The 14,485-nt window shown below is 39.8% G+C and overlaps 1 protein-coding gene across 1 annotated transcript; it reads right to left on the reverse strand.

Annotated features, from left to right (window-relative positions):
* Positions 1–9,160: 9,160 nt before the first annotated feature.
* On the reverse strand, positions 9,161–14,137 carry LOC137282689 (uncharacterized). The gene is made up of 4 exons (XM_067814476.1): positions 14,008–14,137; positions 12,293–12,676; positions 10,208–10,459; positions 9,161–9,653 (listed from the first exon to the last, which is right to left on the reverse strand). Exons 2-4 carry the CDS (start codon positions 12,662–12,664, stop codon positions 9,465–9,467), a joined length of 813 nt encoding a protein of 270 aa, XP_067670577.1. The 5' UTR covers positions 12,665–12,676; positions 14,008–14,137; the 3' UTR covers positions 9,161–9,464.
* Positions 14,138–14,485: the final 348 nt, after the last annotated feature.

Here is a 14,485-nt window from a genome sequence, read left to right on the forward strand (position 1 = left end):
ATGGTATAAGAAATATTTTGTGAATGTAAGTCCTTCTGTATGTAGTGATATAAGAGCATTTTCTCGTCTACATTTTACAGACACATGGTATTTGGTCAATTATGTTAATGACTAACATGGCTCCAGTTAGAACTTGCGCTGGTGCAGACTGCAAAATGCAGCCTCATATTTGTACCAACTTGCAGCTTCTGCATGTTAATATTTTTCTGTTCAATGGAATAACGCTTCAAGTGGAAAACAGAGGACTGTTACTATTTATGTCATTAATTTGTTAAAACGGAAGACAAATGATCTTATAAGGCCCAGAATTGTGTTCTAAGTCATCAATATTAAGGTACTCACCAGCAGGTACAACCTGCTTGTGTTTGGTACAACAAGGTTATTGCCAAAGGCTGCACCAGGTGCAAGATTAAAGAACTACTGTAACCATACCATGGATATGTACTGGCCAACATGCACAAAACGATCTTAGCGACACAATGATCGTAACTCCCACACTCTAATATAACTTAATACCCGATGTCTAAACGAAACTACTACATCGGCAAATTTCCAAACATAATGTTATCGGACACTGATGTCGATTACACGTTCCTTCGCTGGAGTGCAATATGTCGAACGTTGATACTTCTCCGAAATCAAAATGTATTCATATGTATTCAGCGTTATAGAAACATCAGATAGTGCTGCATAAAGTGGCTGGTAGTGATTTCCTTAGATATTGATAACTGAATGAGTTAGGTGTAGAATAGATATATATTTAGTTCGTAACATGCACAATATATACTCAATTCTTAACGTGTGATAGATACTCATTTCGTAATATACAGAATTAGATATTCAATTCCTAAGGACTACGACTGCCGTCGTTTAAATCAAACAGTTCCTTGTTGTGCACGGTACACGTTAGACGGCATTTAGCAGTGGTCTGCTTCTGCACTTATGTTACACATAGACGACTTGTTGTTACTCAATCAATATGCTCCTCTTCCTTGCTTCGTTGACTTTCCGAAACCGTTACGTGATGTTGATACAGAGGTAAGTAGAGACAATTGAAGCTTGGGGGTTGGTGGGTGTGTGGCGTTAATGGATGGTAGGAAAGAGGTGTGTGTGTGTATGTGCGCACGTGCGTGTGTTGGAGCTGGACAAAATGAGACCGGTTGTAGAAGGGAAAGGACAGGAAAGTTACACATTACCAGCTTGATCAGACTGTCATTGTTTTACATTCTTGTCGATGATCACAGATCATTCCAGCAGGGAAGATCGAAAATTTGATCAAGAAACACATTTTATTCATATCTACTTTTGTTTGAATTATAAGTTTACAAACATTTGAGAGCTAATCTGTTTCCCCTATGACGTTAGATATATGTTTTGAAATTTTGGTTAACGATATAGCAAGATTACTGGTGTTATGTGTTCCAAAACACCTCTGCTTGTTTTGTTTGATCTAATTCTATTGATTTCATAAGTAAACATATCCTTTTGAACTACTGGAATTCAAACATTGAACGTAGGATGGCAATAGAAAGGCCAAATGTGCCTTGATTATATATTCATGTAGTCACATCTCACCATGCATACTCATCGGTGCACTACAGTCAATGGTATCCTTGGTTTTAATACCGTGTAGTGTGACGTGCATCGTTACAGTTGTAATATCTGCCTGCAGAAACATCCATTACCTAAAAAAAAATCTTAGTGCCTGTTTCAGGAGGCCTTCTAACTGTACATTATTCTTCCAACTAGTGTGCGTAATAGTTTCCACAATGTGCTAGCCAGTCGGGCCAGCTATGCCTGAAAGTTACAAGCCCACAAAATAATTCACTGGGATAAAATGTGAATGTAGAAACCGAGCAAACGATCACAAAAAGGTAAAAACAAACCAGGAAACGCATGGCTGAATTTCTGAAATAGTTTGTAAAATGAGCCAATAACGCGATAACGATGAACATTTGTATCAAGCCATTTAAAAGTTTATTATAGCGAAACAAGTCGGAGAGACTGATATATTTACAAACTGACCCCGTGAACATTCACTAACCATTGGTGTCAGTGACTGAGGAGATTTACTGGTCCGACTGGAATTTTCTTAGCCATGAGCTAGCGAGCCGGTGGTTATTTCTCACACTGCTTCCAACTATCCTCAGCTCTATCAACGATTCTCAGATCTTCCAACTGTTGCATAGCGATGTGTGATTATCTTGGAATATCTTACATGATATATGAGGCGTAAGTCCAATAAGGTCATGGGATTGATAATCACATATACATGTAATTAAAAGGATGTTGTTATTTAGTGAACGGTGGTCATTTATCAGTATTATTCATTGTTTGCAATATGTGTTGTTTCAGCTTGTATAGTGAACCTACTAAAGACACGTCCTGTAAATATCAGAATATCAGTATTGTCACGTGGCAGTAAGGAACCCTTTAAAACCTGGGCCATAAGCAGTGACGTGCCTTTAACACAAGAAACATATGTGCACAATCACTTAAAGAGGTTTTTGAACCCCGAGAAAATATACCCATTACAGTGCAGAGCCTTTTGGTGCTTGAAACGTTTGCTAAATTAGTAAAACAGACTCTAATCTGAAAATCTGATGAGAAATGCAAATGCTAATCACCTTTAGTACTGAGATATTGCATAATGAACGACAAAGAAACGCAATTTCTCAGTACTAAAATGTCATAAAGTAAGTGTTCATGTTTATGTCTTGATCTAAAAACTTGTGAAACGGCCAGAGTTGCGTTTCTTTTGCTGTTCAGTATATGTTGGTTCGCTGTACGGGCTTGATGTTCAGTATTGTTGTGAGTAGTTTTTCAGTTGTACGTACAGTAATTCTTCCAATGATAAACATCATTATCAAATCATCTGGTCGTGTTTGCATCCAGCTTCCAGTAAATTGTTCTGTTGGAGAAAGATCAATTATTCTTAATCTCCCCTGAAAGGAGGGACCAAACCCATTTTTACCGACAAGACATCCTGTTCAGAATAACCTGTATGTCAAGGGCACAATGTGGTTTTAGGTGGTATAATTTAAGGGGGACTTGCTAACGAAATTATTTTATTCAAATGTTCAGCTGTTGCCGTAAATGAATGTATTCTGCTTGTGTTCACTGAAGAGTTACTGTACACACATTAATGTCGTCAGGATCTCACTTGATCTCCAGTTCTTGGAATATGTCTGTATACTTTTACAGAGTATTGTTTTATATACATATGTTAGTATTACACATGTTAATTTTACATTATTATTTAGCGCTGACGGGTTAAAATCATGTTTCTCCGCTGTGAGTGGGATTCCCTGTTGTGTCTACAGGCAGTCACAGATTAAAGGTGGTATTGACCCGTCCGTATGTCATTTACTCAAGATATAGCCCGGGGTGCCGTTTACAAAGCGATCTTAGCGCTAAGGTGAGCGTAACTTCCGTACTTTAACACAGACTAAGGTAGTCTTAGTGCTAAGGTTGTTTCGTACACCAGCATTCTGGGCCTCAATACACAAAGTGTTCGTAACATTACGACCCGTCGTAACTCACTAGTTTATCATAGACTTACGAATGGAGTAGCGCAAGGAGAGGCTGTGTGGATCGGAGCCTGTCCTAACAATGCTTATGACGTAACATCTCAACAGTCAGTGGGCGGTCAAACAAATTACATAATCAAAGGATGACAGTTTCTTTGTTTCCACCTGTGACGTCAAAACACCGTTACATATTACCTTGGGGAGTTTTTGTGTTGACTGTATGTGTGCAACTCCAATTATGGTTTGTTTTGAACTGAAAGTAACATATTAACAACAGTTTTGGAGTTGAGCCACGATTATGGTGTTGACAGTTATCGCTTGCATTCTTTTGGACGTGTATGGCTTCACGAAGGTAGATGATTCAGCAACAATTACTGTCTACAAATGACACCCAGCCAAACACCGTTGGGTCGAACTTTGATGTGCCGAACATATGTTTCTCTCGAAGTAAACATTTGGTATGCACCTTTTAATTATTTAGTCATCCTTTCTGTCGAACCTCGGATAAATCGAAGTATTTTAGCAGTTTCCTTCAACAACGACACAACGGTATTTGTAGGTTATTGTCTTCAGGGAACAACTACGTGCATGACATGCAGGTCCTAGGAGTCTAGTCTTGCTTTCCATTACTGATGCCAGTGAACTTTGTCCAGGACATAACTGTACATCACCTTTGCCTTCTAACTATACTGATCTACCTAAACTAAAGTAAATGTATTTTTCTACGAATGTGTTCAGCTTATTTGTAGATCGCCTGACCTGAAGTTAGGTGACTCTTTTGTTGGCTTCTTGTCAGATGTCCGTCAGTGTCTGAGAACATCTTCCTGGAAAACGCTGGACGTCATATTTCCACGAAGGATAACCAGTTTGCAAGGGGTTCTTCGAAGCTATACTCAGCAAAATTATAAAGGTGACATCCATAGTACTGGTAATAATTCTTTATACTGTCTTGTACCATACTAGTCGTCCAGTACATTGAGATCAAGTCACAAATGAGATGAGACTGCATAAGGTCTTGAGTTCTTGAATGGGTGACGGACTCCTGACAGTTTCTAGGACTTCTAGGACAGTCCTGACCCACAACGAACACATGTGATACATATCTCACCTTAGGCGAGTGAGTTTGCCAGAAAATGGGTACCGGGTGGAATAAGTGATTATAACCTTTTAGCACATAAGAAGTAGCTTGGGTTATCCGGAAATAATGTCCCGTGCTTTGAGTGTGAGCACTGTGAACATGCCTAGTGTGGAGTTGGATGCTACATAAATGAACACGTTAGTATTTATTATTATGTACACCACAATGACATATAGTATGGTCTTGGCGAAAGACGTAAACATACGGTCAGATGGCATTAAACAGAACAATCAAGTGTATCGAGTCACGTGGTCACACGTGCATTGGAATCCAGACACAAATGCAGACTCTGGTAAACGGGGGGACTCGCCAAAATTAAACGTTTCGTGAAAACGCGAGGAAACCTTGACTCTCATCAGTAATGTGGGCTCGCTTTGGGTATACTTGGCTCCATGCCGGAAAGTGCTCGAGCCCTGGACTGCGTGAAACAGCTGTGCCTGAAATGCTTCGTGTGACGTCACACCTAGACGCTATACACATTAACGTTATACATTAAGTTAAGGTATATAGATAATTCGTGAAGGTCCGGGTTTAATTTGGTCTTCAGCTATTAACCCATGCTTGTCGTAAGAAGCGACAAACTGGCTGGGTGGTCAGATTGTCTGATTTCGTTGACAAGTGTGATCGTATCCCTATTGTGCTGAGCGATGCTCATGCAGTTCATCAGTGGATTGTCAGTTCCAGACGCGATTATTTACAGACCGGCGTCATATAGCTGGAACAGCGTTAAACAACCAACCAACCAACCACTATTCAAAAAGCATACTGCAGCTGCAAACCAGAATGACGACGAACTGGTTTGAGAGCAGTGACTCTGATGATCACAAGGGAGTTATGTATGACTGTTACTATTCATGTCATGAAATACCATGACGTAAAATTAAATAATGTCATCAAACAGTCAACAGTTTTGTTAAAATGCTCTAAATCATCATTTGCGTAATTCAGATGCAACATAGTTTTGTCTGGTCCAAGTAGGTTTTATTTCTGCATGCATGAAACGTTGCCGCACTTTCGAGGTTCATTCACGATTCACACAGATTATGTCTCTTTCATGTTTTATATAACAGAACGACAGTGTAGTACATTGTTTATTCCACTATTGCTAGTACAATGTGCCCAAATCTTTGGAAAGCATTGAAACACTGTTTAAATACAATTAGAGCAGAATTTCAAAAACTGATATCCGTCTCATTCCTAAAATGCACAATAAGCTGTGAAAGATACCGTTATGTAAAGAGTGTGTTAAATAGTAAATCCCTGGCATTATTTGTGAAGAGAACTATTAAAAGATACAAAGTCATCTTCAGTGACCACAAATATACCATAAAATATTTATCACGTGGCATGTAATATTCTTTGGAAAAATCTGACATCTTTTGATTTAAAAAATGAGAAACTGTACAGCTTGAAACTGTACAACACAAAGGAAATATTTGAAAACTACCATGTATGCCAGAGCCAGGCGTGTTGACCATCTCTACAGTCCGTTTGAGTCGGAAACGGACCGATTAATTTCAAATTTTATCATTGTACAAAATTGCCACATGAATATAAATAGTACAAATGTTCATCACTTACTAACACCCAACAGCTTTCTTATGTTTGAACATTCTCCAGACTCCACTCAAATACTTGTTTAAGAAACTATCGTCACTGAAAACGCAGAAACGGAACAGCCAGTGGTGTCAAAATCACACAAATTAGTACATTTGGACAAAAAAGAACCTTGCAAGGCAATCTATCAACAAGCTCTATTCTGAAAACAAATACATGTCACTAAAAGTTTTTAAAAAATCAAGACCACAACCTCAGAGTATCAAAGTACACACTCTGGCGACTCTTACACTCTTTCGGGTATCGTTATAAGAAATTTTCGGCGGAGAATAGGTCAGTACTCTGTGATATCGTTCGCTTGAGAAATAATTTTCTCAGGGTAATAAGAAGAAGCGCGAGGAAGGTTTCGAGTCAGTGTACTTTGACGAGACCTGGATCAATGCCTCGCACACTGTCCCCGGTCCCTGTACCCGATGACGGTGATAAGGGGTCACATAACGAAGCCTCAGCTAGGCAATAATCTTCTTTCACAGGTTGTTAATCATTGAAACTGGACACGTTAATCTAGGGACTGACATCATGAGCATCGTTTTAGACAACTGGGGTGTAATGATATTTATCCAAGGATAAGCTTGATTTGATGAACATTTCTAACCCCGATCTTCACTTGTATGTATACGTGTTATTACGTCAGTTAACTGCTGAAGTGATATACATCAAAAACAAACAGACACTAGCGAGATAACAGGCACGGGCATTCATTGGAAGTTATGTTTCAGGTATCTGAACGATTATTGTTGATGCAGGCGTTTCGACTGGACCTTGATATTATTTAAAGTAAGCAGAACTGTGTTACAGGCAAGAGCTGTTACAAAAACACATCGCAATGACCAACTGATGAAATACAATTGTCTGCAAACATTTCCGAGTTTGAATCCATTGTTATTAAGGACAACTCGCCAAAACGTACCAAAATCTGTTTTCCTCAATAAATGCAATAAATTGTGAACGGGAAGAAATTCATGTGTTTCATTTTGCACGCACATTCCATGCATCATTTCCAATAAAAGTCGGGGTGGGGTGGGGGGGTTCAATGCTCGTGTGACAGTTGACTGTCTTATATTTGGACTTACTGAGGCTTACTTAGACTTACTGAGGCTCAGCGCAACAATGCGATTGGTCATTTGGAGGCTGGGGATTGCAAGGCAACTGAATGTGTCACACAGTACCATAACAAGACTTTGGCATCGCTACCACCTGCAAGGATCAACACGTGATCGCCCCAGGTCAGGTGACCACGACCGCTCAGGACAGGTTTATTCGGCTTCGACATATGCGGAACAGATCCTCCACAACATCGGTAGTGCCAGCACTCAGAACAATTTCTGATCAGACAGTGACGAACCGCTTGCGTGAGGCTGGTATTCGGTCCAGAAGACCTTTGCGAGGACCTGTCCTTACACGTCAACATAGTGAGTGAGTGAGTCTAGATTTACGCCACACTCAGCAATATTCCAGCTGTATGGCGGTGGTCTGTAAATAATCGAGTCTGGACCAGACAACCCAGTGATCAACAACATGAGCATCGATCTGCGCAATTGGGAACCGATGACATGTGTCAACCAAGTCAGCGAGCCTGACCACCCGATCCCGTTAGTCGCCCCATACCACAAGCAAAGTCGCATTTTATGGCAAGCATGGGTTGAGGAAAGCCAGTTTTACCCCGGGACATTTACGGGTTGCTCATATGAAGAAACATCCACATCTAACAACATTGCACCTTTCTTGGCATCAGAGAATTTCTTCTTTATCAATATACGTTTAATATAACAAATGCAGCTCAGCTGAAAGGACTCCGCATTGGCGGACTCCTCGGAGAAGCTCAAACTGATTAGATTTATCTTGCCAGAGTTGTACATGTCACACTTTTGTACATCCTGTCAATAAGTAGTCCACACGTAGCCAGGACCCCATGCTTGTAATATCGCTTGTATTTGAAACTGTATCTGATGCCATTGTGTCCAAGAAGACAATGTGTATATCTCACTTCCTTTCGAGCATAGTCTCTTGCACATTCAATGATGCTCCGAGTGCTCACAAACATGTTTCATACGCCATATGCTGTTCACTGGGAAATGTTGCCATAGACTTCAGCGGTTGTAAGTGTTGTATCAGCGCCATTTCAAATACCTTTCCAATGAGAGGGCTGAGCGATATACTAAAGTACTGTCGGAAACAGTAAAATACACTTTTTTGACATATATCTTTACAACTTATCTAGTTAAAAGTGAAAGCGTGAAGTATCTGTTAAACTAAGTTAAACATAGGAGTGGTTGAAAAGGGATTTTACAGAGGAGAGAATATCAGTGCAGAAATAAGTAATGCGGGGTTCCTAAAGCGACTTGTTTGTAACAAATCATTGCTTTATGCGAACTTGTGTGCAATCATATTACAAAGAACACTTTATACAATTTTGACCATTTTGAAATTTGACTTCGGTTTATAACAAACGATTGCCGAAGTAAAAATAATAACTTTCATGCTAAAACTATTAAACTACCATGGAGTCTTACTGTTTCTGTAAAACGAAACCTCGATGTTCCCGGCGTACTAAATGGTATGCATCATTCGCATGGACCAGTTCTCACCTCCTTGCGTATTGGTGGTTACATGTATAAAGAATTTGTACGAAATGTCGAAACCCCTGCTCGATTCTCAGAAAGGGCACGACTTATATATACCATTTTCTGTGTATGCAACCATTGCATTGCTCGAGTAAAAGCGGCGTAAAACCATATACGTTCGCTCTAGCTCTCTCTCGTTATCCGCCGACTACTCCACAGCGAGGAATAGCCAACAGACATGTACTGAACAGCAAATGAAACGCAAATCATTCTTTGTTAATTTTCTGAATAGAAGACATTAACACGAAGGCTTACTTTTGAGATTTTATTTTATCGAAACTTGCGTTTCTATAGCCGTTCAGTATATATTCTCAAGTTTGCATCAAGGGAACAAAAATAGTCTTGGCGACGGGAGTCAGGTTTATTGTCAACAATGATTATGTTGCCACTTTGTCTTGGACGACAAGAAGAGATAAATAACTAATAGTGACATGGAAACAAATGCGGACAGTTACATATATTGTATTTATTTCCCTACAGATCGTAATGACAAATGGACAATCGACCAAACCTAAAAAGAAATCAACAAATGTTCCCATGGTCGACACGATGTTGTCACAAAATAATCTTGACAGAACATGCTTCGTCAATACGAAATCCAGCCTGACCATCTAAGAAAATATGCAAAGAGGGATTCTTTACACAAATGTAGTTGCCCGGTTGAAGGTCGTTCCAGCTGAAGTAAGGGTCAGGGTTGTCGTAATCCAGATAGAAGAATAGAGATGTCTCACGGCCGACGCGGTCCTACAACAGACGGGTAAAAGTCATGCAATGTTGTCATAGGTATATTGCTGTAAAATTATTGTCCTCCTGAGAGGGTACTTAAGTCCCAAAACATTCAAGGTAAATCAAAACTTTCCATTTTTAAATCGTAGAATATGTGTGATTTTAATATATGGATATATGGCTAGATTTGTCTCAATTACTAACGGCTGAAGGGATGATGTAAATCCAGCTCCGGCCCATGCAGGAAGCAAATGTGTCTCAAGTCCCCAGTGATCCCTTCAGTTGTTGGCAATCTATTGCCTGTTTTTATATTGTATTTTCATGCATATTTAAACTGTTTTTGATTTTATTATTAGTATTAAATTCATATCTGCGATCATCTAGTTATTTTATTGTCCTTTCTTGACAAATTTTACAATTTACAGTTAATCACTATGTATACCAATAACATTTAACTGATCTCGTCACGATATGACTGAAATATTGCCGATGTGAAAAATAAAAGAAATATCAACTCATTTGAGGTCAAAGTATAAGCGAATACATTTTGAAATCAAATCTGTAATTCCTACCTTCACATACACTCCGTGCCGAATTACATACAAGTGCATTTCTGATATAAGCCCCAGGAAGATCCCCCGTGACGGGTGCGTGCTTAGTTTGGAGAGTTCATCGAAGAGTGGTCTCCCTGGATATAACTTCTCAGCCTTCACCTTGGCCTCAGTGAAGGTGAGTTTTCTACGTTTTTCTACAACAAGGCTGGTAGTCAGTTGTTTTAGGAGAGTCTTCAGGTCGTTCCCGTCGTGGTCCGGTATTCTGCATGTCTGAACGATATTTTATATTAATTGTGAGCATTGGATTAAAAAAGCAAGTATTTGATTTTCAGCATCGTTGAATGTCACTACACTTGTGTTTGTTGTTCGACGCCGCATTTAGGGATATTCCAGCTACAAGTGGGCGGTCTGTAAATAATATGGTTCAGATAAACCAGCGATTGACATCATGAGCATCGAACGACGTAGTAGGGATAAGATGACGTGTCAGCCAGCGTGTTTGACCAGTAACGCCCTTAGTAGTGAGGGGGGTTTAATTGGACGCCGCTTTAAGCAGTGATGTTCATGAGGAGAATCGTACCTGGGTATTCGCTTTAACCACTGGACAACCACTGGACAACCACATCGCCGCGATCCCGTTAGTAACCTCTTACGACAAGCAGGGGTTACTCGATCCCTCCTGGTTTCCGTGGCAAATATTTAAGAATTCCGCTGCAAATTTAAGCAAATTCTCCACCGCACTTTTCTGGAAACCATTCTGTGGCTAAATATTTAGAAAAAAAACCAAAAACATTATAAAGACCTTCATAGTTTAATTCTCAAACACAGATACGAAGTTAAGTCGACAGTACACATCACATCTTGAGTGACAAAGCACCCACACTTTTTCTGTGTTTGAAAATTAAACACTCACTGACAGTTATTTCTCTCCGCTCAATTCTAACGTTGATGCAGACGAACAACTTCCGGTTTCGTGCAGACAGTTTTATACCTAAAAGAAATTTGAAATAATTTCAATTTTCAAAGTAATCGATTTTGAGAATGTAATTGTAGTGTCAAATTCATCTAATATCTTTTGAAAAATGCCTAAACCTTGCTTAATTAATAAAATATCTATAATCGTCATTATTTTGAAAATGCTTTCACAATAAATATGTCAGTCCTTTTTATGTGTAACCAACCCTACTTTAGCTCTACTTTTCGTTTCGGCTGACAGTCAGTTTTCACTCAGTTTTTTTAAATGAGCTAATTCCGTTGAAGAGAAGTGGCAAATTCTGCACGGATGCTGCACGCAAATGCGTTTTCCGCGGACGAGACGTTTTTTTCTGCAAGGCAAGGTAAATTCCGCGATTTTTTCTGCAACCGCGGAATCGCGGAATCCAGGAGGGACTGGTTACTGATGGCCAGCTCTAATCCAGATCGTCACGGGTGTCTGCTTAACGAAAGAATAACCTACAGTCCGTTTGACTCAAAAGTGGACCGATGAATTGCAGTCAAACTCTAAAACTATTAAACAGACTTCTCAATGAAACGGATGTCATAATCAAAACCTCCGACCAACTCTAAGTTTTTTTTGCATAATTTAAGCCCTAAACATAATTTGAAAAACCCCGTTGTTTATCAATCTATAATTAAAATATTACCACAGTTCACTATTTATTGCGAGGGAGGAGTGTAAAGAAAGGGGCAGCCGGAAGTACTGACTTACATATTGCAATGGCATTCTCTTTCGCCTCAAACTATTTCCCTCTAAATACATGCGCTACCATATAAATTGGTTTCCTACAAAGCGTGGGATGTTTGATAACTGAAAGTTATATTCAAGAATCAGTTTCATCAATTTGAGATTCAAGTGGCGAGTGAAAAACAAAAATGTGACCAATGTAGTAATTGTATTGGTACGGGTTTGTTTATCTCCATTCCAGTTTGATAAACAAATTGGACACATTCCCTTCGCACAAACGTCATCTGCATCTTTCGGCACATACATCCTCTCGCTCGTGGGAGTAATTTGATTGGACAAGAATTTCCAGTCAATCGAAAGCCTATATTGTGACGAGCAGGGTCATGGTGTTTCGTATTGCAGATTTATGTCTTTATTACCTTCTTGTGTTTCTGCCAGTCTTTCTTCTGGCAGTCTCTTGAACAGTACAACGCTGTCTTACACCGACTACATATCTTCAATCGTACGCCATGCTTGCCGCACTTCCCACACATCTGGGGCTCGGGAATGTCTGGGGAAAACTCGCATACATCCAAACAATTTTCGTCTGAGCAGAAAGCATCATGTCCACCACAACACCCGGATTCTTTGTAGTTCTCTTTCAAGGTCTTCTCGGCGGAACTGCATGTTGGTGAACAGGAAGAAATTGAATGTACAAGGTCATCAGCGCAACAACTCTTGCTCTCTGGTTTGGATGTGGAAGACGTCGGTGCGTTGAGCCGGTTGGACTCTTTCAGTGGACCCAGTGACATGTCCCGGTCGTTCTGAAATGATAGCAGTTTTTCACTCACTGAATGTTCGAAACTGAGAGAGAAATTTTCTAACTATGCTTTAAACGCTTGTCAGGTTTAATAGTGTCGCACGGTAAGGTAGGGTTGTCACGCCGAAGACCCGGGTTCAGTTGCCCACAGGTACATTTTGAAAAGCCCGTTTCTGGTGTCTCCTGCCGCGATATTGTTGGATTGCTGAATTGCTGGAACAGTGCTAAAAGCGACGTAAAACTAAACTCACCACCATAATTAGTGTGGACACGAATGAAGAAATGGTACTAAATTTGCTAAAATTTGCTAAAAATAAACTCACTAACCTTTTGACTTACACACTACTTTCAGACTGTTTTTCTCTCTGCAATTTCTTTTAATAAGTCCTCTGGTACATTAACGTATTCGAATCTGGAACGGGTCTTGTCTTTCCCTCTGACCTATTAGACCCTCATCAATCAGATCAGTGGTTCCCTGTCAACCACAACCATTTATGTGGTCCTGAGGGTTACCTTCTCTTTCAACTATACCTCCCCCTGTCACTAAGTTCAGGAAAACAACATAATTGGGGCGAGTGAATTAGGAGATAAACATATTGTGTTGGAAAATCAGAGGTATATAACAAAATTATAATAGCTCTAAATTTGATTTAAAATCGAACACGTAGCGTGATGTTTCAAATACAAAATTTCGTTATATTCGTCTGATTTACCAACACAGTACGTTTATCTCCATTCTGCCATAACCGCGTTATTCAGATATTAAACAAATACATAATGTGTTGGAAAATCAGAGGTATATAGTGTGATTATATACCACTGAATGACTTTGATTAATCAATCACAATCCAGTATTTACTAAAGTCATGGTAGAATGTGGTTTTACGCCGCAGCAATATGACGGTGGGGACACCAAGACGATTGCATGTTGCCACACACAGACACAGACCGACACAGTCAAACATGCATACATATAGATACACATCGGTACACATCGGTTGCAGGTCGAATTTTGTAATATAGTTACAATATTGCTGAGTGTAGCGTTAAACAACTCAACCCAACCATTTTCATGGGGTCATTCTGTAAATACATCATCTCCGAATTGTGAAGTTATGATACATTTTTACAAATGATGCAAGATTATGGCCTGATAAAAGTTCTTCATCGAGTTAGCAGTTTACCTTTGTGCAGTCCTCAAGGGACCGAAACGAATCTTAGCCATTTTATCACAATGCGATACCCGGATCCACTTCTTTCTCAAGCGTTTGAAAATCATAAATGTTTAGGACAAATTTGATATTTGATTGAATGAAGTTAATCAGAACCAATTACCTGAACGTAATGGCGAAACAGACTGGGGCCAGATTGAGTCCTCTGACAGTTGTGTTCTGATTCAATAGATCTTTTGTCGTGTTTCAGGTCGGAGATCACGTGCAGCACGTGATGACAGCAGACGGCCTGAATTATACCCGCTTACCGTAAGAAGTGCAAATAGCCATCGTGGACGATCGTAACCAATGTTCATTATCACTGGTGGGTAAGTTGGTTACAGTGAGACTGTAGTCTTTGTGATTTTTGTAACAGGATGCCAAATTTGATAGCTCCATTCGTGACCAACTCGTGTTAGGACAAGCCGAATAGCGACTCTTGCCTCTCTCGAAGGATTTTCAAATTTGCCTAGGAACATCATAACTACTTCAAACAGGAACGATGATTACACGATGCCACGATAACTCTATTCCTGACTGATTCCAATGGTACGTAATATCACCGAAGGACCCATGCATATTGCATTGCTGTTTTTATACAT

This window comes from Haliotis asinina, chromosome 4 (assembly GCF_037392515.1).
Source record: "Haliotis asinina isolate JCU_RB_2024 chromosome 4, JCU_Hal_asi_v2, whole genome shotgun sequence".
NCBI classification, from domain to species: domain Eukaryota; kingdom Metazoa; phylum Mollusca; class Gastropoda; order Lepetellida; family Haliotidae; genus Haliotis; species Haliotis asinina.

Coding starts and splice junctions, on each gene's coding strand:
- LOC137282689 (XM_067814476.1), bottom strand. CDS start 12,664: ATGTCACTGGGTCCACTGAAAGAGTCCAACCGGCTCAACGCACCGACG. Junction 10,460..12,292: donor ACTGGCAGAAACACAAGAAG/GTAATAAAGACA, acceptor AATATCGTTCAG/ACATGCAGAATACCGGACCA. Junction 9,654..10,207: donor GGCACGGAGTGTATGTGAAG/GTAGGAATTACA, acceptor CGTCTGTTGTAG/GACCGCGTCGGCCGTGAGAC.